General features: G+C 40.7%; 1 protein-coding gene across 1 annotated transcript; it reads right to left on the bottom strand.

The window, feature by feature from the left end:
* Positions 1-240: 240 nt before the first annotated feature.
* On the bottom strand, positions 241-23,924 carry runx1t1 (RUNX1 partner transcriptional co-repressor 1). The gene is given in 11 exon segments (XM_044171564.1): positions 241-4,539; positions 5,557-5,747; positions 7,911-7,979; positions 8,822-9,017; positions 9,845-9,933; positions 10,745-11,007; positions 14,458-14,639; positions 18,748-18,837; positions 21,505-21,746; positions 23,797-23,867; positions 23,869-23,924. Coding segments are annotated over 11 exon segments (1,758 nt in total). The 5' UTR covers positions 23,910-23,924; the 3' UTR covers positions 241-4,215.
* Positions 23,925-26,399: the final 2,475 nt, after the last annotated feature.

Raw genomic sequence — 26,399 nt, 5'->3', positions numbered from 1 at the left:
TTGTAACATAGGCTTTCTGGAAAGTCTTAAATCCAAGCTGAGATAATCAGAGTTATTTTTTCTCCCTCTAAAGCCACAGAAGACATACAACAGCTTTCTCAGGCAGAGTAGCACCCCTTGTGACATGTAAACTGAACTTCAACTGTAAAATCAAAATTAATTTTGGATATGCAGATGTTTATCTGGATGGGGTTGCTAATCTTGGATACTGCTGTTGTAATGAAAGAACACAAGTCAGAGGCAGGTATTAACATATTTATTACACCGTTAAGAGAACAACAATACCAGAATTATACTGCAAAGTTTCACAGACTGACAGACCATAGTTTACAGCCCAAAAAAGAAATTTAAAAAAAGAACCAAAAAGAAAAAAAATCAACAAGAAACCACAGTTCTGACATAGTAGACTGGAAAGCTCTCTAGAGGACACTGACCCTAGGCGATGGAAAGACCGCCCAGTGTCAGCCTACCACTAACCTGTGGTTTTCATGTCTCAAATAAGTATTGCACAACAACTTCAAATCATTTGAGCTCTTTTTTTTTCACAATAAATTTTCTCAAGAGAACGCAAAAAATCCCCTTCCCACCCCTGAAGTTCAGCTCACTCCCACAGATTAATGCTACAGCCTTCGCTGTTCACTGTTGGCCCCACACATTTCCCCAATGTTTCTTGATAAGTAGGAAATTTAAATAACATTTCCTCCTATTGTGAAAAACTGGCATGCCTAAATTCATAGCCTTCATTTCTTTTATTTTAGATTTTACAAGCTTTGTATATCCCCCCCTTTTGACTTTACCCACGCTGACAAGTCGACAAGCACATTAGCATGTCTTCACAACAGAGAAGAGAAGAGGAGAAAAAGGTGGAGGGGAAACAGGAGAGAAAAAAGAGCGAGAGAGAAACAACATTTCTTATCTGTGACCTTAGCGCGTATCGTCGAAATAGGAATCGACAACACTTTTCTTTAAAATTAGCACAATTTTTAAAATCTGTTCAAACAATTCAAACTCTTGATGTACTCTAGAAATGCCAAAGGCTTAAAGGAACATAACAAAAGTTTTTTTTCAGTTTTTTTTCTCATTTCTATTCATTTATGTTTCATTTATTTATGAGGTCTGCATTGTTACCAAGTAGTGATATGGTTTTGCAGCTGTATGAGCTTCGACTTTGGGTTTTTTATTTTCCTGTTCTCTTGTGCCCATTTGGTTTAGACTAGACCAGTATCAGCGCCGCGACTGATGCTCTTATCGTGCTGTAAGAGGTAGAGTGAGACTTGTTTGCCACAGAGGAATTTGTAGCAAAACACACATAGAGGAGGGAAGAAAGAAAAAATAGAGCTTCTCAAAGAATCATTGAGCGATAATGTTTGTCTTCGATTTTTTTTCTTTTTTTAAACCCAGGTTTTTTTTGCCCTGATAATGATGAACACACATGTTATTTGTTGTATACTTTCAAATACACTAGTGTTAAAACAGCTTGGCTGTTTCGTCACAGCTTCTGAGGAGTCGCTAGTAGGGTGTCAGACACCTTTTTGGATTGTTTAACCCTTTAGTCAAGAATGCAGGTGTGTAATTTATTTAGACAAGAAGGGAGAGATGAGGAAGTACAGAGGGAGCAAACAGCCCAGAACCCTTGAGGGCCTCCACTTGTTCCTTGAGGTCAGAATTTGTAACGCGCTTCTGTGTAGCACCAAGGTGTTTGGGGTGAAGAGCCTTTGTGTGCGTCAGGGTAAGTGCTCTCTTACTGCGAATGAGAGGTTTGTTTGATTTACATTGAAGGTTTACAACAAAGCTGCGACTGATTATCTATCCCAACAGCAAAAATGGCATACTTTGATATAAATAAATATAAAACAACTGCAAATGGCTTTGATGTGAAAGCCCAGTCTCACATTCACCTCTTTAAGAATAACTTAACTGCTGAAAAGTGGAAATGGGCACTTAATCTGACATTTGTGTAATGAGAAAATGTATAAACAAGATCAAAAAATAGCTCAAAGATTTTCTTCAAAAATGGTTACAGAAATCATCAGTGTTCATGTCACATTGGTTATTATTGCTCCAGTTAAAATGTAACACTGCTGTGAAATGTTCATTGTTTAATTCACACCTTCTCATTTCACAATGTAAGATGAGTGCTGTTGGGGTGGGACATTTATGACACTGAAGTTGGTTTTGTTTTATGAATGTATGAACAAAACCTGCAGAAATAAATAAGCAAATATTTGTGTGAACAAACCTCTTTTGAAAATTGTTGAAATCAGGATTTTGGTCCTTGGTGTCAGTCTTTGGCTGTTTTTGGTGTTTTTTTTTTGTTTATCTCTTGTGTTAATACTGTGTTTACCTGGTGCTTTGCAGTGTTAAAGCTGTCAATCGGAGTCTACACCTCTGCATTTGGAAAGTTAGTTTGTTAGAATATTTTTTGTATTTTTAACTTTTTTTGGTTGTTTTTAAGTTTTTCTAAAAAATAACAAATATTTAACAAACGTTCAGTAATGTGCATGCACTGTCTGTAACTAGTCAAAAAAAGACATTATTATGGCCGCTTTTGTTAGCATGTTGAGAAGAAAAAAAAGTGGGTTTGGTGATTTTATATTTTTCCAACTGCCCCCATCCCAAAGAATGTAAAAACAGATAATGCTATCACTACATACAGAATGGTTGATGAATTATGGCTCTATACTGACAACACAAGTATGCTGAAAAGAAGCATGCCGAAATAACCTCTGTGACAGTGCAAATACATTTATGTATGTCCCTTGTACAAAACATTTAGGTTAGCATTCCGCGCAACATGCTAGTTCTCAGAAAAGATCTGGGTCGGACTCAAGTAGCAGCTCTGAGATATAGCTTGTGTCTTTTCTTGAGGACGAAGGGAAGTAAAACTTATAGAACTACGAGGGATCTACCACTTACACACAGAATAGAAAAGCAGCTTGGAAAAAAGATAACACTTGTTTTTTTTTATCTCTTTTTGCACCAGCTAGAGAGAAAGAGTTATGAAGGACTTAGAGTTGTGACTGGTTGAAGTACTATGCATTGTCACAATTGCCCAACACATATACAATAAATAACCATTGGTGACACCACAGGACAGAAGTCTTAAACACCATGACATCTACAGAAAAAGAATAAGAACATGAAGAAAGATGAAAATGTTTTTCAGAGTTGAGACAGGAGGGGAGCATCTGGGGCGCAGAATAAGCTTCCTACTGAGTTCTATAAGTTTTCAGCTCTGAGTGGCCCAGCAGCTGCTGTTGTGGTGATTTGACAGTCTCGCCAGTAGGATGATGACTTCACTTCCTGTTTGAGAGCTTCTGTGACCCACCAAGCATGCACGTGCGAATTGTAGTCAGTACATTCTCCACATGTGCAGTGGGCAAAGTTTTGTATCTTGTCCAAGAATTCTTCATTTTACATCCTTCAGGGAGATGGATTTGTATTTCCCAGCCCACTGACCTGGATATTATTACAAGTGAGAGGGAAATAACATTGGTTGAACAGCTGGCTCTGCTTGCAATCTGCTGCACATCTGCCCATTTCATGGCGGTCTGTGGGCCAGAGATTCAGTCCATCCCCCTCCTCTCTCCAGGCAGCAAACTTGTTTATCCATCCATCCGTCGGTGCCTGTCAGGGTGTTTAAATCTAATATCTTTCTTTACAAAGAGTATTAATGACTTCAGTTGTTCTGCTAGCTATATGTTCCCTTGGTGTGCTGTTTGGTAAAACAGGGGTTGACTAGTCTCACGCCCCAGATACAGGAAGGAAAATAAAAACATTTAAAAAAGGGGAGGTCAGATATACTTGTCTTGAGTTCACGGCTATCTCTGCTCAGTCTCTAAATATTTACAGGAGAAAATAAGATAAGCTACAAGGACAACAACGTTAATAACAACAGGCACGACGACAAACAGACAACAAGAATAGCAAGTGTAACGATAAAAGGATGTCAATATTTAAATTCATTCATTCAAAACAAAGAATATCTTTGTGTTTCTTTAAAGTCATGGCAAGTCAATATGACCTGATTATGGACCTCCTCCTCCTCCTTCTATGACTACGCTGCAAGATAGACAGAAGCATTGCCATCTCTTTCTGTTAGCCACATTAGCTTAGTATCTTTGCAAGGCAATGTAGACAGTCATGCTGTTTGTGGGGTTGAGGGCTGGCTGTTAAGCCCCGGAGGCATTTGCCTGCATCCTCTGTGTGAGTCTTTTAGCGCGGTGTGCCATCCAGGGCAGAGGAGGACGGGGTGCTGGGGGTGGAGGAGCGAGTGGTAGCAGCAGGCGGGGTAGCAGCCGGACTCCCAGTTCCGCTGCTCGGGGTGCAGGCAGAGGAGCTGATGGGAGCAGGGGTCTCTGACCCCGGGACACCTCCCTGCTGCTGGCTGGCCTGCTGCTGCTGCTGGGCCTGGAGGGTCTGACCACAGACATGGTGGTGCTTCTCCCAGTCCTTATGCTGGCAGAAGGAGCCGCAGTAGCGCGCCGTGTTGCAGCCGCTGCACGTCTCACTGGCTTTGCGGCCACAGTTCCAGCAGCTCTGACAGACAGATAGATACAAAGTTAACTAAATACACAAAAATAATACAGCAGAAGGATTTACAGTCAGACAGAGATGACAATTGGCCATTACAGCTGATGAACTTCTGATCATTGCAAAAAATGTAATTAGGCCCCTTGTTTGTTTTGTTTTATGCCTTTATTCACACAAAAAGATAATCATATGTTTGTGACAACAAAATGGCACATCAAACAGAGAACTAGTGAACAAGACATTAGCAACAACAAGATTAGCAACAGATATCGGTGTACCAGTCTGCACATAACAGAACTAGCCTCTGCTTAAATAACACTTAAGCTTAAACAAACCACAGACAGATCAAAAACTGATTACACTTAGGGCCTCTTATATATATTGGAAACCACAGGGAGAGCATGTCAGGGCGGCTACATATCCACAGGAAACTTGAGAACAAGGTTACAAACAGCTTCTGAAAGTTCTCCTCTGGGGCGCTTCTCTCATAAACTTCACTCCTGCAATTAATGACGATGCCATATTTCACTCTCACTTAACTGATTAAATGTCAAGGTCTCCAATGGTGATTAGCAGCTGAATTGGTAACACCTTTCTAAACATGCTAGCTACTCTGTCAGAAAAATAAAGAGGAAGGAGGAAAGAGAGGGTAATAGCTGCTTGTTTGACCTCGCTTTGCTTTGTTTTGCGCACCTTCCCACTATCTCCTGACTATAAAAGAATTTCTATTTGCAGGAACACTGGCAATAATCAGCAACCTCTTTGATATTTGAAAGATAATATACAATGATTTGCTTTTACTAATACGATGATAAAAAACAACATAATTTCTTTGTAAGAGAACATCCTGTCATCTGTGTCATTTGGGAGTCACTAGAACAGCTGGCAACAAAAGTATAGTCAACAAAGAAAGATGCAATACCATAACTACCAAACAAGACGATGACGATGACGGATTTCACGATGTGTGAAAGATTGAGGGAACACATTTTGATGTTTTGAAGTGTCTGTGTATGTGCCTACCTCGCTGGAGTCCTCCTGTTGGTTGATTATGGAGAGCGCGTCCTCGGCCGCCTGTCGCTTGGCCTCGGCTACCGTACGTTCCATTTTGGCCCGCTCGCTGCTGATCATCTCGTGAGCCTTACGCTCGGCCTCGGACACGGCCTTCTGCAGCTCTGACATGGCCTGTCGCTTCACCTCATTCACTGCCTCTTCTGGAAAGAGTGTGGACACAGAGGAAGTCAAGCCTCCCGTACCTGCAACATAGTGTGTATTATATCATCCTGTCGTTGGAAGTTTATTTTCAATGAGCATACTGCTAAATTTAAGAATTCACAGATGTTTTTACATGGGAATAAGCATGTACATAAAGTCAGATTCTTGGAAACACATTCAAAACCACTGTGTCATTTTAAAAAATGTGTGTCTGCCATTCTAAACACAATAACAGTTTTAATCACTCACTTGCGTACCCCTATCTAATTACTACATTCTTATGACAGTGACTGTGGCTTAATCAGTTACAGTATATCCTCTAATGCGTCAATGTGTAATGTTGAAAAGTTGAAATGCTCTTATTTGAAGATGAGCAAACAAAATCAATTTTTTTCTTTTAATCTGAAAAATATCCTTGAGACAACAGCATGAGCCAATTAATCCCAGGTAATCACTCAGAAACCTTGTTTTAGCTTCAGCAATGTGTTATTTTATACTTGTTTTGTGGAATGAATAACCTTGCCAAGCGGGTGTTAAGCGGTGGAATTCCAACCGAACGTCAAGGCAAAAGAAGGGCTTTTTGTTTGCTCCCATCAAGCCTGTAACTTGACTAATTGTGTATGCAAATCAGGCAATTTATATTTAAATTATGCATTTTCATTGTGCTCCCAGAGGCCCATGTGGTGAGGGGAAGTGGGAAACCGGTAGGACACCATGCAAGGTGCTTGAATATTTATCACCAACTGTAAACATTTTACCCATTTCAAACAGATGTATTCACAGCCGCACTCCATTGTGTTAAAAATCCTATTTTGCAATCCTCCCTGGGTCACATTAAGATCAGTCTCTCCTCAGCCAGAATATATGCGACTGAAGTGAAAAGGATGGCGTAAATACTGAGAAGAATGCAGAGAGAATGAAAAATAGCGGGCACCATTTATCCTACAGACAAAAGATGAATACAGCTTTATATCTGACAAATATGCTTCACTTTAATTCATTTCCTTTGTACACATTACACTTGTATTACAAGTGCAAAATCTGTTTTTAATATCAGACAGAATGTGTGCTGTTATAAAGACATTTTCTCTCCATCAGTGATTGAGCTACATTTTTAAACCAGGGTGGTTTTGTCTTTAACCTACTGTGCTGCCTGAAGTCATGGAAATTGCCCTGGTGCCGTGTGATATATGCCTTGTGCATGGAATTGTGATTACACACCAAATGCCTTAGATGGAAGATCGATCAAAGCTGGTGAGGGGAGGAGAGTACTGGAGAGCAGGCAGAGTCCCGATGGTGATACTCAATTCAATTTAAATGCATATTACTTGTTCTGAGTATCTCACACATCATGCTTGGTCAAGCAAGGGGACAATTTCTTTTCTCCAAGGGGTTTAAAAAGCAGATATACTGTATCATTGACGGTGAATACAAAGTGGATTCCTCAAGCATTGAACCCTAAGCAGAAAATTCTTTCAGTTTTTCAGGACAGCAATAATGATGATTGTAGTTGTGCTCATGAGTTTAAAGAATGCTGTTTCTGTATGCTAAAAATGTAATGGCAACTACTGAAAGCTGTTAAAGCAACAAATTAGTTTCAATACTTGATCTTAACTGGCTCTACAAATTTCCCTCTACAATTTTACAATGCTTTCACTAAACAGAATAGCTACAATGTCTATCGCTAAGGGGATTACAAAAGTGCCAAAAGCAAAAAGATACCAATTCTTGCTACTGTACTTTTAACAGTAGAACCACTGGACCAGCTGTAAAAGCTACTTATGTCCCTACTTTGACTGGCGCAATGAAATCGTTTTACGACCTGACATCATATTTGGAGTGTGCTGAGTGTGGTAGTGAAACTCATATTTTTTTTAACTTCCTACTGTATCAAATATAAATGATTTTCTAAGAGTAGCCTGATACATTAATTCAAGTCTAACATGGGAGGAGGATGCAGACAGCACAGCACAGACCACACTGGGATGAGAGGGGAGAATGAGCTTTATAGGAGCTCCTCTCCACTTCCAGCCCTGAATCATCTGGGTGAAAAGATGGCCTTGATTTCTACAGAGCAAAATGTCTTAAAAATGGCAGAGAGATAAAGAGAAAGAGAGAGAAAGTGTGTGTGTGATGATGGCAGGCATGGAAGTGCTGCTCACCAGCTTTCTTCCAGATCTCTTCAGGGACGTAGCCAGACACAGGCCGGTGCAGCATCTCCCTGTGAATTTCTGGGGAGACACAAACACACAGCCATGGTAATCAGAGATTAACCAGTGTTTTGCATGACATAGCACAAAAGATTGTAGAACAAATCAGAATTTTATAAAACCTGTTGGTTACTCTGATGTTTCCGTGAAAAGGTTTAAGGAATAAAGCAAAACATCCAGGTTTTCTGATGCAATAAACTAGCGAGATGTAAAATGGCTCAAGTTCTCAAGGGGACAGGAATATGTACAACTCACTGTCATCGGTGTAATCATGATAACAGCTGACATGGCCTTGTGGCAGCATGTACAAACTTGCAGTAGAGGACCTAGACATGAACCCTGTGGAACTCCACATTTACTATCAGCCTTTCTGGACATAAAACTGCTGGGGAACATAAAAAAAATAAACACCATAATTTTCATGAAGGATGCAAACAAGCTAAGTAACAATGGAGGATTTTAGATATATTAGCTATTTATAATTAAGAATGAGGTTGTCAGATCTGGGCTTCTTAAATAATGATGCGAAAACTGCAGATTTTAAAAGGCTTAAAAGGGACAGATTGCAAGGAAGTGTTTACATTAGTTACACCTTAAAAATAAGGTATTTATATATTTTATATATTTATTATAATATATAAACAAAGAAAAGAAAGAAAGACTAAAGTTAGTGGAGATACCAGTGGAGACCTGTTGTCTTACAAAAAAAACATCGCTAAGAGACCATGAAATGTAAGCATTGACATAACTTAAACTTACTGGAACATGGCTTTAAGCAGCTTTGTAAAAATCCATCTACTAATTACTTTGCCATTATGTCCTTTAATACCTCTAATACATGTACAGTATGCATGATCCCCTACCTGATGTTGCATTTTCCTGTGCTGCCGGGCTTTGCTGCCTTGACTGCCCACCAGTGGCACCCTTCTTCAGCTCTTCAGCGTCGCTGTATCGTCGGATCCAGTAGTTGAGCTCCTCGCGGTCGGCCTCCTGGCACCGCCGCAGTACTGTCAGTGAGCGCCTTGTCTTCTCCACCATGTCCATGATACAGTTCAACAGCTGCGGGTGACAGGGAGTGGGCAAGGCGCTGAGTTTACACATAGACATAGATGGATTAATTTAAATTCAGCAAGGGTGTGGTGGCGGAGGGTGGGGTTCTAAATTAAAGCCGATATCTGTCATGTTATTTTAGTTAGAGTATCATTATTATACTCATCTGTATCGTGGAGTTTGGTAGTGAAACACTAGGTGCATATTTTGGAGACACACTCTCACACTTGATGATCAGGTTTGTTGGTCAAACCTCTCCAGTTGACATCTTACTTAATCACATTACTTGATAGGTTGATTACATTTTCACTGCATACCAACAACAGCGAGGTGAAACAGCATCACAAATGTGACACTAGATGTTCTGTCATATTTCATGTAGTTTGAACATGCACAAAGTTACGGACTGCAGCTTTTAAGGGACTTGATTAACACTGAAAGTGAACACGTGGACAACAATTTACCAATATTTACATTGTACAGTATGTTTGTTGCATTACTTACATGCATTATTTACATGCAAGCATACACATACAAATACACTTCTTCATTCTATATAAAAACATTACTTTGATATGCATGTAATGTCAAACCTTTCTTTAAATTTATCTCACACAACAATTTCTTAAACACACAAAACAAGTAAAGATCACTCTAATTTTGTGTACAGCCGTTAACAAACACACACTTTCTCTGAACAGTGTAATGAAGGCTCACAGTACAATGTAATATATCACAATTGAATATGACTGAAATGAGGATTTAGCTAATCTCTGTTACTTACAGAGACAGAACTGTAAGGTATAGTAATAAAAAAATGTTATTACTTTTCTTACATGGTCAAGGTGCTTCCACTCCTCAGCCCACTCTCTGTCTGTCAGCCTGTGGTCAATCACCTCTTCCTGCCTGGTCCCTGTATGCATACCTGTAAAAAAGAAAGAAAGATAGATAGACAAAGAGAAAGATAAACAAAAGGAATGTCAGTATGACACAGAGGATCAATGTAACAATACTCCATCACCACCTTACTGCCCCTTTCATCTATCCTTCATTTGGTCCCTAGTTGAAACTCTCTCTCCGTCCATTTCTTTCTCCTCCTCCCTCACTCCCCCTTTTCTTTTCTGTCTCCATATCTCTCTCCCACCCTGAGGGCAGGACTCAAATGACTGAGCTTCTAGTCCAATAAACATCCATCACAAGGCAAGACATGGTAAATGTCTGTCCTATTTTTAGAACTGAGCCAAAGTTGTCATTACAGCTTCATCAAGACTCGGTCTATGCAGAAAAATGTCTCTAATACGTCGACACTGTGTCTAAATGTGCTTATGTTGTGCACTCATACATCTCACAGTGCATTACTTCAGTCAGCCATCAGATTGCAGTGGCTTTTGTTTGTGCTTTCTGAGGCAGCAGGATGGCCTTGTGGTCAGAGAGACTACTGCAACAACAAGCATCCAGACTGAAGTGGAAACTGACTGATTATCATTATTATTAAAATTACAGATCTCAGTGGTATATAAAGAACTGAGAAGCCTGAGAAATTATATAAAAACTATGTAACTGTTGTAACTTCTGTATATAAAATTCTCTTTATGTTTCTATTGTTGCTAATACAGAGTAAAAGCTTTGACAGTATGCCATGTAGTGGGATTGGTTTGTGTCTCAAAATTCAAATGTATGGACACAGACATGCACACACACTTATATACACCCTCCATCCTCCCCCATTTCCTCACCAATAGGCCTGGCTCTCTCCCGGATCTCCCGATGATTGGAGGTGGGGTGTCTGTAAGTATCACGGTAGTGATGGGCGATGGCCATGTCGTCCAGCCTGTAGTGCTGCGGAGGGAGCGGGCCTGGGTGGGGCAGGCCATTGGGTTGGTAGGAGATCCCATTGGATGGGCTGAAGCGCTGTGCGGGGCTTATGGTGCACGGACGCTTGCTAGGGTGAACATCTGGGTGCAGGACACCATCTCGCTCGAAGCCATTCTCTTTGGTTCTGGGTGGAGAAAGAAAGAAAGAGACACATTTTTGAGTTTGTAATTCATTTTCACTGCATCTAGAACTCTCTGTTAAGAGGTTTTCTTCCAGTGGGTGAGACAATTTTTGTTTTAAATGGACTCCTTTAGAGGAATCCTGAAACAAATAACACTACATTAAGAACATGCAGAATTATTTCATTGTACTGGCAAAATTCTTTACCTGTTCCAAGTAAAATAAGACCAATATGAGACCAAATATGTCTAAAAATGTTGCTGCTTTTACCAGACATAAACACATTCTTGATACAGTGAAATGCAAATAACAAAAGACCTCTTGAGGCACAATGGATCAGTAGAAAAGGGAAATAAAAGACGGAGAGAGGAGAGAACACAGGCACAAATCAGCGTTATGGTTATCACAACTATTTTGTAAAAATGTCTGATTCAAAATTTATTTGTTACAGTTATTATATACAAAAACCAAACTTGAAACATATCATATCATAACAACTGTTCCATCCATTGTGCTGTAGTAAAGGCTTGAGTTGACCTGCTAACAGACAAAAGAACTGCCGTGAAAGGCTGTTTTTACAGGAATCACCCTGGAATTCTCTCATGTGGGCATGTCCATTCATAATGTACATACACACATACACAACTAAAGTTGAATGTGTGCACTCACACAAATTACAGACAGACACACACACACACACACACACACACACACACACACACACACACACACACACACACACACACACACTCACTCACTCAAGTAGCTTGCAGAGGATAAGGTGGATTTTTGTTAGCCTGCTTCCAAAGATTAATGTGGCCAGGTGTATTTGTGTGTGTGCATGCTTGCACATGTGTGTCTGTGTGTGTGTTCTCAGCTTTGTCAGTTCACAGTTAAATCTTGCCAACCTCCCCCCTCTGCAATCCTCCACTTTCCTCTCTCCTCTTCCTCTCCAGCTCTCTCTCCAATGAACAGATTGAACTTCTTAATGAGCTGTTTTTATGGGCTCCTAATGCTCATCCACAGCTCTCCATATGCTCTTACCCTCCATCCGCCCGTCTCTCGCTGCCTTCCCCCCCCAAAAAAAAACCACACTCTTATCTCCCCAGCCTTCCTGCTGCAACAATGAATCTACAGGCACTGGAGTACACACATGCACACATGTTCACAGTCACCTATACAATGCATGGGTGTGTGCACACATACTGTAATTTATCTGCTGTAGATACATACATGCCCAATTTACATACACATGCCATTTTTTAAATCTCAACTAAAGAAAGACTCATGCCTTAATTTGAGATGGGCAGTAATGCGAGAAAGGGCTTTTATTTCTAAATTGCCTCCTTGTTTTTTGATCTGCAATCCCTTTATTGTTTTACAAATTCAACAGTTCCCCTATTTCACCTTAAACACCTTTCAGTTTTTCAAGGGGCATAAATTTCTTCACTTGCCTGGAAGTCTTTTACTGTGAAACATCTGCAATATGTGTTGACTTACATTAACAAAAGCAGAATGGATTGGAATTAATCAATTAGTGAGTGAGAAGAGTATTTCTGTATGATACTGAATTTACTATGCAAGCCATTACAGTACAGGTACCGGTAATTTTGTACACCCAGCTATTATTTAAATATCTGCTTTTGTTAGAGAATTTACTCTATATGTATGTTTTTTTCTCATTTGCATACTGTAATGCGTTATTCCTGGTCTGGTTCCTGCAGACCATGGTATTAATCAGGATGCATTGATAGTGCATTGTTGTCTGTAATTAAGGATTCCCATTCAACTTCCGATATTCTGACACAGGGCTCCAATAAGCGGGAATGCAGAGCAGAGGTAAGCAGAAACCAGAGGTGCTTAGCCAGCCATATTGGTGCTGGAGCCTCATCTGTATGTGTTATCAGCCCATCTCCCTAGGCAGGCACACACACACACACACAAACACACACACACACACACACACACACACACACAAACCATACTCACGCTTTCACACTGGATATAGAATCATTCACACACACATTCACACAGACCACATTTTTTCACTGAATACAGGTGCCTGTTTACTTTTTCTATCTCTCCATATTCTCTCTCTCTCACATTTACACGCACACCTTTTCCCCGAAGCTCACTCCCCTATGCACTAGACGAACTGCAAATATGCAGGTATTACAGAAAAAGTCTGCCTATCCGACTGTTGGGGAAAAAGAGAGGTGAGAATTATTAATATTGCGTTTGGCATTTTTGTCCCTCAGCAGATATGAAAAGTACATTTTCCTCTCCCCTGCCTGCATTAAAAATTTTTAGACCCTCGGGAATTACCCTTTATTGCACACATTGTACTCGTAGAACAGGCTCACAAACTCACGACAAAACACAAATGTTCACAAACTTCTGTCCAAGAAGTAAAAAATGCTTAATAATGTTTAATGAAAGAATGTTTGTATGGATATCTAATTGCATTTATTAAAGACCTGTTAGCCTCAGTTGTTATTCTGATTAGTAAAGTTCCTTTGTAAAGCCATTTTGAGAGAAATGTACACAAACATATAAATAGATTGTGATGGTATTTTTTAGTCATATTGCAGCTCTACCACATAAAATTGACTTTATTAGGCTGGGAATGAGCCACAGTCTTAAACATGCACACACTCTCGCCGTTGGTCTGGACGGGTTTGTGCTTGTTTCCGTTTCTGCTGCTTTGGGGGAAGACTGTTGGAGAGAGGACTATAGGTTTTTACAGTGCTGTGTGTTCCTAGACGTCACATCTCAGTGCTTGTCCATTAGAGCAGGGAACATTGAGTTCTTACCAAAGTCCGTGACAACAAATGGATGTAATGATTTGGCGGGGAGGGGTGGTTGAACTGATGTAGAGAGAGGCACACACTGTGTACTTACACACCCAGTCAAGCATGGAAGTAAATGATAACATAGGTATCAAGAACATACACCGAATACATATTCATACACGTTCCCACTTTTCATTAAGGCACAGCTGTCTTCCCTCTATTTTCTATCCTCAGGATGTGTGTGTGTATGTGTGTGTGTGTGTGTCTGGGTGTAGCCATGTCTACTTTTCCCATCTCTTCCTCTCCTCAGTTCTGGCCCATTAAGAGAAGGAGCCAGGAGCTGAGATGTCCAACGGAGCACGTCATGAGGCCCGGTGGCGTACTGTCAGACACTTTCTATACATACATTAACACATCACACTATTGCTTTGCATTGGCTCAGCTTGTGTCTGTGGAGTAATGTATGTGTTCATGGAGATGTAAGCAGACTCAAAGGGATTCATGCATGAGATCAAATCATAGAGGAGTAAAAAGCCTCAGTTGCTTTAATGTTTGGAGCTGGTAAAGTTATAAACACTACATCTTGACTGGTTTATGTTATGATTCTTACCCAAATTAGTCCCATAATGAATAAATAATGATCGACTTTCTGATTCACCCACCTGTCTGGTGTCCTTCTCTTGCCATTCTCGTTGACGTCCAGCAGGAGTTCGGAGGAGTCTACTGGGGAGGTGGTGCTGGTGTCCAGGAGCAGCTGCTCATGCTGGGCCAGGTACTGAGCTGGGTTCTGCTTGGCCAGCCTGGCACAGTGCAGCAGCTCCCTCTGAAGGAGCGGCAGGTTGGCCTACAGAAGGAAACAGCACTGTATAACCAGAGGAAATTTAACAACAGCACAGTATGTTTTAGACAGTGACAACCATTTCCTGCATAGATGCAAGAATATAAACATCACATCTGCCTTTTTGCCTTTCAACTAATGTAAAAAAAAGTACAAAAAATCACTTGCTCAGTCACTCACTCCTCTTTCTAAGAGGCTCTCTGTTTCCTTTTTGGCTAATTTGGGAAACAATAACCTGTCAGATTCTGAGCTAAGCTATTTATACTACAATATATTAAAGTAGTGAAAACATAATTATGGAGATTTGGAACTGCATAAAACAGAAAAATGCAAATACAATCGTGTCTGCATTGCTTTAAGGGTAATCAAAATCATCTTAAGCTCTTAAAAGAGAAAATATGCAGTTGGAACATATCAGTTCAAAGATCAATTAAACCAGATTGATGCAGCTCTTTGATCTGAAACACAATTTAAAGCTCTACAAAATTTTACTTAAACTCAGCTTGTTTTCAAGAAATATAACACACAGAAATGTATTATCTCACAGAAAGCCCCAAACAAAGATCATGTCATAATAAAAGCTTTTCCGCAGTCTTTTCATTCCAAAAACACCAATTTGAGGTAACAAGAGATCCATTTCTTCCACGTCATCTAACCCCTGTTTGCTCATTACCACTGAACCACCACCACTTCCTGTGACCCAGAATGCATTAACACCCAAAGAGTTTCTCTATGGCATATCATTTTTTTTTAAAGAAACAGCAGCTATTTTCAATCTCTTTGACATAACAAGGGGGTCTGCTTTCTTGTGTGGAGTTACAGGGTCATGCAGGTATGTGTGCATTGACTTCAAAGACATCTGATGGGGTGCATTTTGAAGCAAGAAGATGAAAGTGTTGCGTCAGGCAGGTTCAGAATGTGAGTGGTGTCTATTTTGGCGAGGTATATCTCAAGAGCCTTTGGAGGGGCCATCTTTGTAAGTTTTAGGTCTGTTAATCTTTGTTTTGTCCTCAATAAAATAATCTCTCTCTAAGTCTCTTGCTTTGTTGTTATTTTTGCATTTGCATTATTTCCAGTTTTATAATCTAGAAGATTTTATTCCCTCTTTCAACCTTTCTTTTCTCTCGTCATACATTAGCTAATGAATTTCCTTCCATTTCTTTGACCATTCGATCTTGTCTTTGCCAACTGCATACGGAAATAATACTCGCAAAACAAAACCCTGATTTGTTTAGTGGTATTTATGTTTCATAATCATACAAAAATCCCTCTCCAGTAATTGGCTGTAGTAAAAGAAATGCCAAGTGCTGGCCTTCGCTTTACCTGTCCGAGTTAATGGTCCGTTAATAGTTTATGATCATAATTACCCTCTGAAAAAAGAGCATAAAATAGATTGCTTTGACCCCAGTGAACTCATCTTTCATTAATTAGAGGTCATCATAATTGCCAGAGATGTGGGATGCATTAACAAGAAGACTGAGTCAAGAAATGCAGACCACTGAAGAGACCAGATCATTTTTCATATGATAAAGTATGGCGATTTGCTTCTGTGCAGTTACGGTAACCAACATCTGCACTTGCATGAAAGGAAAATTTCAAGCAGTGTTCAGCAGCCACAGCTAAAATCCACCCAGGATGATTTATTATGAAAATACTGGATCTGTCATTTTGTCAAACGGTGCCAAAAAACTATTCAGAATATGCCAGGTTCAGGATATGCTGCACTTCATCAACGTTCTGTTTCTGTGTAATTTGCAGTTGGAGGAGAAACTAGGTGACTTGGTTTTTGAATGTCTATATTGTCCTGTTTCAATTATTTCCTGTCACGACTCTCTATCTCTCTCTCTTTAGCTAAATGTGTTTATTCCTTCGTCTCACAGCACACCTCTGACTTCAGCACGACACAAGAAAAGCAAAACACTTGACAGCTAAGTTGAGAGCAAACTTTAAAAAAGCACAACTTTAACTTGAAAACAAAGAAACATTGTTACTTTGGAAGCCTGTTGTCTCGTGTGGCTGGCGTCCCGCCAACACATCACGTCACTGGCGCTGTGTGGTTTATGATTGCCTCCTTCCAGTAAAGAGTCCCAACCAATTTGCGGTTTAGAATTAAGAGAAGGGGAAAGGAGTTGAGTGGGTTTGGGTGGGGGTGAGGGTACGGGGGTGGGGGTGGGGGGTGGTGGTGGCTCGGTTTAACATTAGCGTAATGAAAAACTGTGAGCCCTGACGTGCATTGTTGCAGCTGTGCTTCGACGCACCTATAAAAGATCCCCTACACCTCCAACTGCTCTCTGCTACCATATGGTAGCTGGCATTAAAGGCCCCGCAGTGGGAAGACACTAAAATTAGACTGGGGAGAGAGAGAGGCAGAGAAGGAGCGATGTAGGGAAAAAAAGAGTTGCATCTTTGATTCCGCAGCCATCCCAGTGATACACTAACCATCTGGCGAGGAGAGGAGAAGGGAAGGAGGGACTGGAGGATGGATAGATGGGGAACAGTAAACAGAGGCAGGAAAGGGATAAAGACAGAAAGATATGGGGGAGAACAAATGAGAAGGTGAGTCAAAGAAGAAACAGATAAGAAAACTTAAGAATAAGAGAGTGATGTAAGGAAGGAGACAGGGAGGACACAAAGCCCATGTTTGTGTCAGCGATTCTAGTGGGAGCTGTTTCTGCTTCCCACATCCACGCAGGACCTCAGTGGATAATACAGGCTTGTGAATGGCAGTTCACACATGCACACATCTGCAAATGAACACGCACACGGGCATACGGAAAGTGAGGTGATATTGTGCTAAGGGAGGACCAACTATCTCGTTTTCATAAATAACATTTAGCTCATGCCTGTCACTCAGACACAAACAGATAGAGCATGGGAGGGAGGGATAGATAAGGGATGGATAATAGATAAAGAGGAAGAGGTAGACCGAGAAGTTAAGAAGATGATTTAGGAGAAGCAGAAAAAATCAGTAAAAAAAAAAAGTGAGAAAACAAAACAGAGCCTTTTCAGAGGTGTGTAATAGAAACAAATGAGCTCTGTGTTAAACGTTATGCTCGTCCCTGCTCTCCATTTCTCAGTACCACACTGATATTGATCTCAGCTTCACCTAGACCCTATAACATCTGAACTGCTGCTGCACAGTACATCCCTCAATATAAACCCCAGTACCATTTGTCATCTTTGACTACCAAAACAAATCATACCAACACCGCCACCACACCACCTCCAGACTACTTTAGCTCCTCATATCCTGCAGACATTCAGAATATGCACCAATCTGACACAAACATCCCAAATGCACATAAATGGCCGCTATCTCACCTGTAGATACAAACAGAAAAACCACCATCTCTCTTCATTTGTATCTCCCAGACTGGGATAAAGCAATGTGAGGCACGCTGTTGTGACTGAAACAAGGTGACTGTTGACAAATGGGCTGAACCAAGCGCATGACTGGATACTTCCTCTGGTAATATACCATGCTAATGGCTTAAAATGGAAAATACTCGCTGAAAATATGGCTTAGTGGGTTAAAGAATCGATGACAAAACAAGCCTGAGTGAAAGAGGAGGCTGGAAAGGAGGACATGAAAGGGGACGTTGTCCTCAAAACCACATTCATTGTGCTCTGTTTCAGCACACCTTAGTAAGTTTCTAAAAAAAAACACAAAAACAAAAATTCTTTTCAGTTCAAATATCGTACAGAAAAATTATAGTCTGAACAGTTGCTAGCTTTAGGTTAAACAGAGTGAACCTATCAGATCAGCCTCAGTATTGAAATGACTTATGTACTGTTTAATTTGGAGGAGAGAGAAACAGACTGATTGAGCAAGAGAAAGAAAAAGATGATGTGAGAGACAGAATGAGAGCGACAGTATCTTGTGAAATTGTAGAGAAACTGAGTGAGAGGGAAGAAAGAGACAGGTTAGGGATATGAGAGAGATAAAAATGTAAAGAGGAGAGAGACTCCAAAAATAGGGAGAAAATGGGGATAAATATCATGAACATAAGTATGCACATCTGGATCTGGTCTGGCTAAATGTCTTCCAGATTTGGTCGTTCAGGCAGACAGGCATGCCAAACCTTCTGTAGTAATTATATATTTAAATATCTACCTTCAGAAAGGGAATGACAAAAGGTCGCAGAGGGAAGTTGGTGGCTTCTTGGAGCTTGGAGTGAAATTCTTCGATGGTTAGTGTGGAATTCTGGAGGAGAGAGAGAGAGACAGAGAGAAAACACATGAATCCATGTGGAAGGCATTAAGTGATAATATTACTTATTGGAAGCTAAGCTATATCCTGGCCTGGAGTGAATGTTTCAGGGTTTTGAAATAGGAAGCATATGGGCAAGCCACAGTGAAAAGAGCCACAGAAAACAAAGACACACATCTCCTTCAATTAACAAAACAAATACACATGCAGGAGCCACATCACCAAAACATATGCTGTATGAGGAAGAAATTTGCTTAATTTCTTTTGACCAAATATACACTTTTTGAACACTATATATGAATGTTGGTGGACTTCATATAGTCATGCCTCAACAATCCTCTACGTATTTATCTAAACATTTACGTGCAGCTGAATTATTGTTCTTACATTTCAGTCTATTTTCACATTAACTCAGGTCTGCTTGTTTGTTATTATGAATAGAAGCTGAAAAAACATGAACATATTGTATATTTTGAAAACAACAGTGACATGAATGGAGATGTTGCTCATTTTTGGAGCGCATTCTGCAATTTATGTCCAATAAAATAACACATTTCTTGCAGTTTTGTTCAGGATGTTTTTCTTCTTATTTGCTTTTTCTTTGTTTCCATCACTTGGATATTCATTTAGATGTTTGCACACAAGCTTTCTGTTGTATACGTGTACACGGTGCCATCCACATCCTTATCAACACAGTTCATGAGCCTGTCACCCTTGTGCCATAATGCTGTTTTCCTGTTTTAATAAAATCCTGTTTTACCTCTCTCCGTCAGTGTCAAGTGAATAACTGTCTGTCTCATTTCACAGACCAGATAAGACCAAGGTGACCAAAATACATTAAAGCAGCAAGGACCAGGCAAATGTGTCATAGACAGGGAGGGGGTTGTATATTTAGGGTGAAAGGGTATTTGTGTGTTTTCTGTATGGCTGCAAACAGGAGTGTGTGTTTGGAGCAGTGGGGGGTGAAAAGTGGGTTATACATTTTAGTTTGTCAGCCCTCCACAACCAGTCTAGTTTCTGTCTCTCCTTCTTTGGTTGTCTGTAACTCAACATTAATGGCTGACAAGACAGCGGTAACACTATTTTTAATTTTCAACATGAACTATTCCCAAGATGCAAAGCAGAGAGAAAGAGTAAAAAAAGAAAGAGAAAAAGGTGAGCATGCACATGGGAGAAGAATCCACTCTATAACAAGCAAAAATACAAACAAGGAAAAAAAAAAATCAAGCGAGACGGAGCAACCAGATATCATTTTTCCTCCCCACACTCTCTGTGTTATTTCCCAGACCTGAATTTTGTTACATTCAGCCTTACATCTGTTCGCCCAGATTGCGTAGGGGCTGTTCTTGACAGCTAGTGAAACCTCCTGAGTCCTCGTCTCTCCCTCTCCCCAGCACACAACTAGCTAATTAACGGTGTCACTCTTTTCAATAAGGCAGGGGGAGGGACAGAGAGACAGCGAGCGAGAGAGAAAGATGGGGAGAGAGAGTATTGGGGGTATTCAAGCCAAAATGACACAGGAGAGGCATGTGCATATGCAGACGGTGAGAAAAATAAACATAGTGAAGCCAAAAGGAGGCTATGCTCTGTGTGGCTAATTAAAAAAATTCTCCTCGCCTCCTCCTTTCTGCACAACGTTCAATCACTATTTCTGTATTCCCCTGCTCGTTATGCTCATATTTTCTCAGATCACATAGATGTGTTGTAAATCCTTAGATTTGCACATGTATTTTATATAGCCTTCATATAACCATGTTAGAAATCTCTGGTGACAACAACACAGTTACATTTTTGTTATTCTTTGCATACATGTTGTTTATATACTGTATTATTAACTCAGACAAATTAAAATTTAGGTTTTGAATATCACACGCTGTTTTTATTCACTTTATGCACTGGATCTTAATTTGGGTTAGAAGTGTGATTACCAGTAATGCTTTAATTAGTGCATCCTCTTACAGCTACAATCATTATTTTTGCTTTCATTAGCTAAATAAATAAACAAGGTTTTAATACTGCAACTGGCTGTCATGTTAGGTTGTCAGACACCAGCACAATCTTAGTAAGTTTGATGTTAAAATAACACGTCTAACCCTTATCGCCCTGTGCCTCTGGCTTTCCATGTTGTTGTGTGTTGTATTTGAATTTAAATAAATGTAATGGAGTTAAGTCCAAAGTGGATCAGGTGCATAAAGATGGTAGTCTCCTGGTTTGATGTTATTCTTTGTCCCAGAGGACAACATACTGCCATTGTTTTGTGTTAACATAATAATAATGGGCTGCAAAGTACTGATAGATGTCAATCCTGGAGGCAGAGATCTGTGTTTATATTACACTTATGCCTGAAGGACCAGATGGGTGAGGTCTATGACATAAGAAAATAAAAAAGCCTTAAAGAAATACCCCTGAGGTTTTCATAATCAGCGATAAGTATTTCAAAGTATTCATCTCTGTGACTGAACACTAACCTGACACTATTTAAACTTTTTGATTCCGTAAACGCCTTCCATCTGGTACTTCACGCATGCTGAACAAATGTTAAGAATTATTCTCAAATAGCCAACTAATGGATTCACTTATTCCAGCTAACTCAAGGCCCGGTGTCAACTTTCACTCTATGAGCCCTTTGAACTAAAGCTCACACACACAGTAGCCACTCACCACTAGTCCTAGCACTAATGTGCGGACCCGCTCGCCGATTTCAGGTGAGATATCGTTGCCAAACTGCTGTAGAGTTGTGAGGAAGCGCTTGAGCTTGCTGAGCTGACGGGCGCCGCAGGCTGGCGGCAGCTGCTGGTTGGCCAGCGAGGATGAGGAGGAGGAGCTAGGACCATTGCTGTAGCCATTTGGAGGGGATGGAGCGCCGTTGAGCGCCGTAGGTGAGTGGCTACTACCATTGGTTACTGTGTGAGACAAGGACATAAAGAATAGTGTTAAGAGAAAGGAAAGCAAAATTAGAAATATTTTTTTCAAAATATCACTTCCATAGAAACACACTGCCGTGCAAAAGTAATTATTTGCTCTTGCTATGCACAAATCACCAAAAATAACCTAAAATCCCTGACTGTGCCTTTAACAAACACCAACAAAGGAAACAACATACGTCAGCTTCACTGAGACCTAACCACTGATTTGAAATGATTTACATTCCCCTCAAAACATTCACAATCCTCAACATTTGCTTCCAATCATCATAGCTCGTTTGATCCTTTGCGGCATTGTCTCATAAAAAACATATTTCTGTATTTGGAGACATGTTGGGTCCCTTTCCCTCCTTCTCCCTTTCCCTTCTGTCCTGCAGTCTAAACAAGCAGGGACAATGTGACACCCCCACCCCCCTGTCGCACCAGAGCACGGGAGCTGTGCATGTGTGTGTGTTGGGGGAGTTGGTGTACAAAGAGATACAAGGCGGCATAAAGCTTTCTCTCTAATGAGATTAGGTTTTGACTAGCGATCCACTCACTCCCCCTCTGGCTGTCGTCCAAAGCCGCCACTGTAAAGAGAGGAGAGAGACGAGATATTCAAACTGCATCTGGTAACAATTACGGCTGGTGGAAATCAAAGCATACTGCTTTGTTAAAACCTTTGGCATGTGTAATGAGAGAGCTGGGCCTTTCCTCCCTCATCGCATGGAAGCCCTGATGTTAATTGTGGAGTGTGAGCGTTTGCAGCAGACAGAGAGACGGATAGACAGATAGAGGGGGAGAAAGTAAATATCAGAAAGGGAGAGTAAGTGATTTAAAGAGAATAAAATAATGCCTCTGTTGCAGAGAACCAGCACTACTAACGCAGACTTGAGTGCTCTGAGCATTTTGAACCACAGGGCCTTCGATTCTTTGATTCTAGTGCTCTTCATGCAAGTGGTTAAGTATGCACTTCTGAATGAATACTAGGGTGTAATTTGCTTGTCACAGGCTATATGCACGTCATGGCAAAGCTCCAACAGTTTGTAAGGGTGGGCGTTAATGAACTTGTTGGGTGAGTTGTTTGGAATGACTGCAATTCGGAAAGGCTTAGTGCAACTTGTTAAGAAGGTCTTGTGTTGCTGATGGTGTTTTTATTTTTGGGTTTTACCGAAGCATATCATGACTGTCTTCCCATGCGTGAGCACATGTATATCTGCTCTGTTTTCGAGTGTTGCTGTGTTTATTTTCCACTGTTGTCTTAAGGTAGAATTACACTTCTGCGGTCTGATGTACAGTACAGCCATCCTGCCATCGCTTTAGAATTGATTTATAATTCAGCATCACACTGCACCTGTTGATACAATCACCATTGTATTATCTGCAGGGATGCACCAACCCAACCTTTTCTCTCCCGATACCGATTGTGATACAACAACGAAGTGTTGATGCAGAGTACAGATCCAATACCAGTGAGCTCTTTTCCAAAGTTTAAAATGTGTATACCAAACTACATGGAACTCTGAACATGAGGCCAGGTATGCTGTGGCTTTGTGAATGTTTATATGATGAAATTTACAAAGAAACTGTATTTAATGTGGATCAGTTATATCATGGCCAATACCAGATCCGCTTAAAAAAGTCAGTATCAGCACTGATACAGTGCATCCCTAATTATATGGATGTGTACAATATCAGCCCATATTGTCCTTTAATTATATACCACACATTACTTATGTTTGCATTCTGAAGGGAAGCTCTGTCTTCCAAACTACTCAATAGGACACTATTGCTGTGCAGTCATTAATAGGGGAAGTAATCAAGCAATGATTGCGGCAAGTAGAAAGTTTGCAATTGGAATGGCTTCGCTACATGTGTGTTACTGACAAGGTGAAGATTACTAAGCCTTTCTTCAACTTGTTTGATATTGCTTTCATAATCAACAATCAAGCATAACTGTTGTTATGTCTTTGAAGAACCTATGGCGTAGCTGATGTGTACCTCTGTTGCTACACCATTACTGCAAAACTGTAAACCTGGCTTTACTCACATGTAGTGGGGGTGTAGGAGCTGTTACGGGGCGCTCCTTGCGTGCTGGGTGGGGGCGGCATGGTAGGGGGTCAACCTGGACTGTGTCTTGACGTCCGCAGGTGAGTCGGGCATGGTGGAGTGCTTCCCAGTGCGATCTGAAGGAAGACAAAGGAGACGAGCAAACGATTATAATAATATACCATAAATAACATGCTGATAGCTTAACACATGAAATAAACAACAGCTCAGGGCAACACATTCTGCATCTGTGTGCCTAGAAAGGAACTATATCATACTTTGCACATAACAGCAACAGCAATTTTAATTTGATAACAAAGTACCTGTGAGGTGCACCAGACAGACTAGTTCTGGAAATAGATGGCTCACATCATATGTCTGCGTGTCTTGCCACAATGACACTGATGAATACGCTCAGACTGTCAAATGAGAAACGAGAGGGAGAGAAAGGAAGGACTCACAGACACACAGACACCCGAGAGAGGAGCGTAAATCTGCAGCGAGTACGGGTCTCATTCAGCCACCATCTGTGCCATCCTGCAGGCCCACTGTACAGAACCCCCCCCCCGCTAACGACTGCAGTGCTCATAACACACACACACACACACACACACACACACACACACTGCCATAATGCTTGTATCTCTGTATACTATATTCACATCAGTTCACACAAACTGACCGTTCTTAACTTGTCTTTCACCTTTGATATTCTATTATACTACTTATAAGAAATTTCAAAGATAAAACATTAATCAAAAACAGAACATTGTCTTTGATGACATGCCTATTCTCACCTAATTGAGTTGCATTGTGCTCAGCAGATAACTGACCATATCAAAAGTATGAGAAAAACAACCAGACTATCAGAGTCTTGCACTGGTGTGAGGGTTGAGCCCATATTGTGCAGGATGAGATACACAACTTCCCTCAGCAATAGCAATAACAAGTCTATCACAGAGTTAACAGACTGTTATCAACCATCTCTGTGGCACATTGTGAATGGGAGATTACAAAAAAAGGACGAGAGATGAAGGAGGGTGGAGGGAGGGAAAAGAAAGAGAGAGAGAGAGAGAGAGAGAGAGAGAGAGAGAGAGAGAGAGAGAGAGAGAGAGGAGGGAAGGGAGGAGCTGCAAGAGAAACAAAAGTCCTATCTGTGACATTGGGAACATATAGCTGTAATCAAGGAGTGGGCATGTGCTTTGACTCAAAGACACACATGGTAAAGGCACACACGCTCTGTAATCAGGGTGGTAAGGGTGCATGTTCCAGAAAGGGGGTGCTCCCTGTCACAAATTTTTTCAAGACCCTAGAGTGCGTGTAAGTGTGTGTGTGTGTGTGTGTGTGTTTACATGATGAATATGCAAACTATTATGTAATCTTATATTTTACATGTAACTATGTTTATTTTCCTCAGTGTTTGTGTATTCAAGTGTATACATTACAGACTTTATAAATGTTAGTGTTCCTCCGTGCAGACTGTTTGGATCCACAGTGTTAAGTTTAGGTGAAATGAAAGAGAAATACTGATGCGAGAGAGACAGGATAGCCTAAGCCTGTTAGCTAGGCCCCAGCCTCAGCAGCATTCTGGCTCACTGCTGCCGAGGTGCACTGTGACTAAGTATTTTAGTCATGCTAGCTCGGCTTTAGCAGGCAGGCAAGTGAGAGATGGAGATGTCACTGAAATTCTAAATAGAGAGGGCTCCATAGCTCCATTTTCAGATTGAACGTTTAGGTCAGTTTTGTTTATTCTACATGTTGACCCTTTGAGAAATAAGCGGAGGGAATATGATGTAAACAAATGAAACAATCACAAGAAATATACAAGATATATTACATAGTGATTACCCCATATTACACATGACCAGCAACATGTTCAGGAACAGGAATGATTTAGCCTCTTTAAGCTTTAAAGGTTTACTAAGAAAAACTGTGACATACAAGAAAGAGAGAATTAATTTCTTTAAACAGTTTCCCAAGAAACAGGCAAGAGTCTAAAAGACACACAAGCACCTAGAGGCTACGCTGCTCCTTATGTTTTACTGACTGACACTGCCATTCTTAGAGGTGGTACACTGACATGCATAGGCAGCAATATGCTGTTATCATAATATTCCCTTGTTGTTAAATGGTGACAAATTGTGAATTTTATGAGTCTCCAGGAGCTTCCAAAGATCCTCAAGGCAAACAGATCCCAACCCATTTAGTCAGACACTGTCAGAGGACAGAAAAGGAAGAGCAAAGAATCATCACATCCCCTCCCCAGACAGAGGTCACACATCTCCCTACAAACCTGTAATCATGCACACTCTGGAGCTGTCCTAGGAGGGGTCAACTGATAAAGTCACTGGGAAGGTTGAATTTGTCAGGCTCCCAGCACACTGTCGAAAGAGACGGGGTGACTTTTAGGGTGAACTGGGAGATCCAGACCGAGACTATGAACCAGAACACAACAGACCTTAAGCCTAAAACCTTTTAGGGTTACTGGGATAGATCCAGTTTAGGCTAAATCTCCCAAATTTTATTGTTTGGGTTGGGTTTGACGCAACTTATTCAATTATACTGTTAAAATGAAATTATTAATGTAAGTTAATCAATGAGTCA

This window comes from Siniperca chuatsi, linkage group LG17 (genome assembly GCF_020085105.1).
Source record: "Siniperca chuatsi isolate FFG_IHB_CAS linkage group LG17, ASM2008510v1, whole genome shotgun sequence".
In the NCBI taxonomy this organism is placed as follows: domain Eukaryota; kingdom Metazoa; phylum Chordata; class Actinopteri; order Centrarchiformes; family Sinipercidae; genus Siniperca; species Siniperca chuatsi.
Note: the sequence above shows the minus strand (reverse complement) of the source record. Positions and strands in the feature narration are given on the sequence as shown.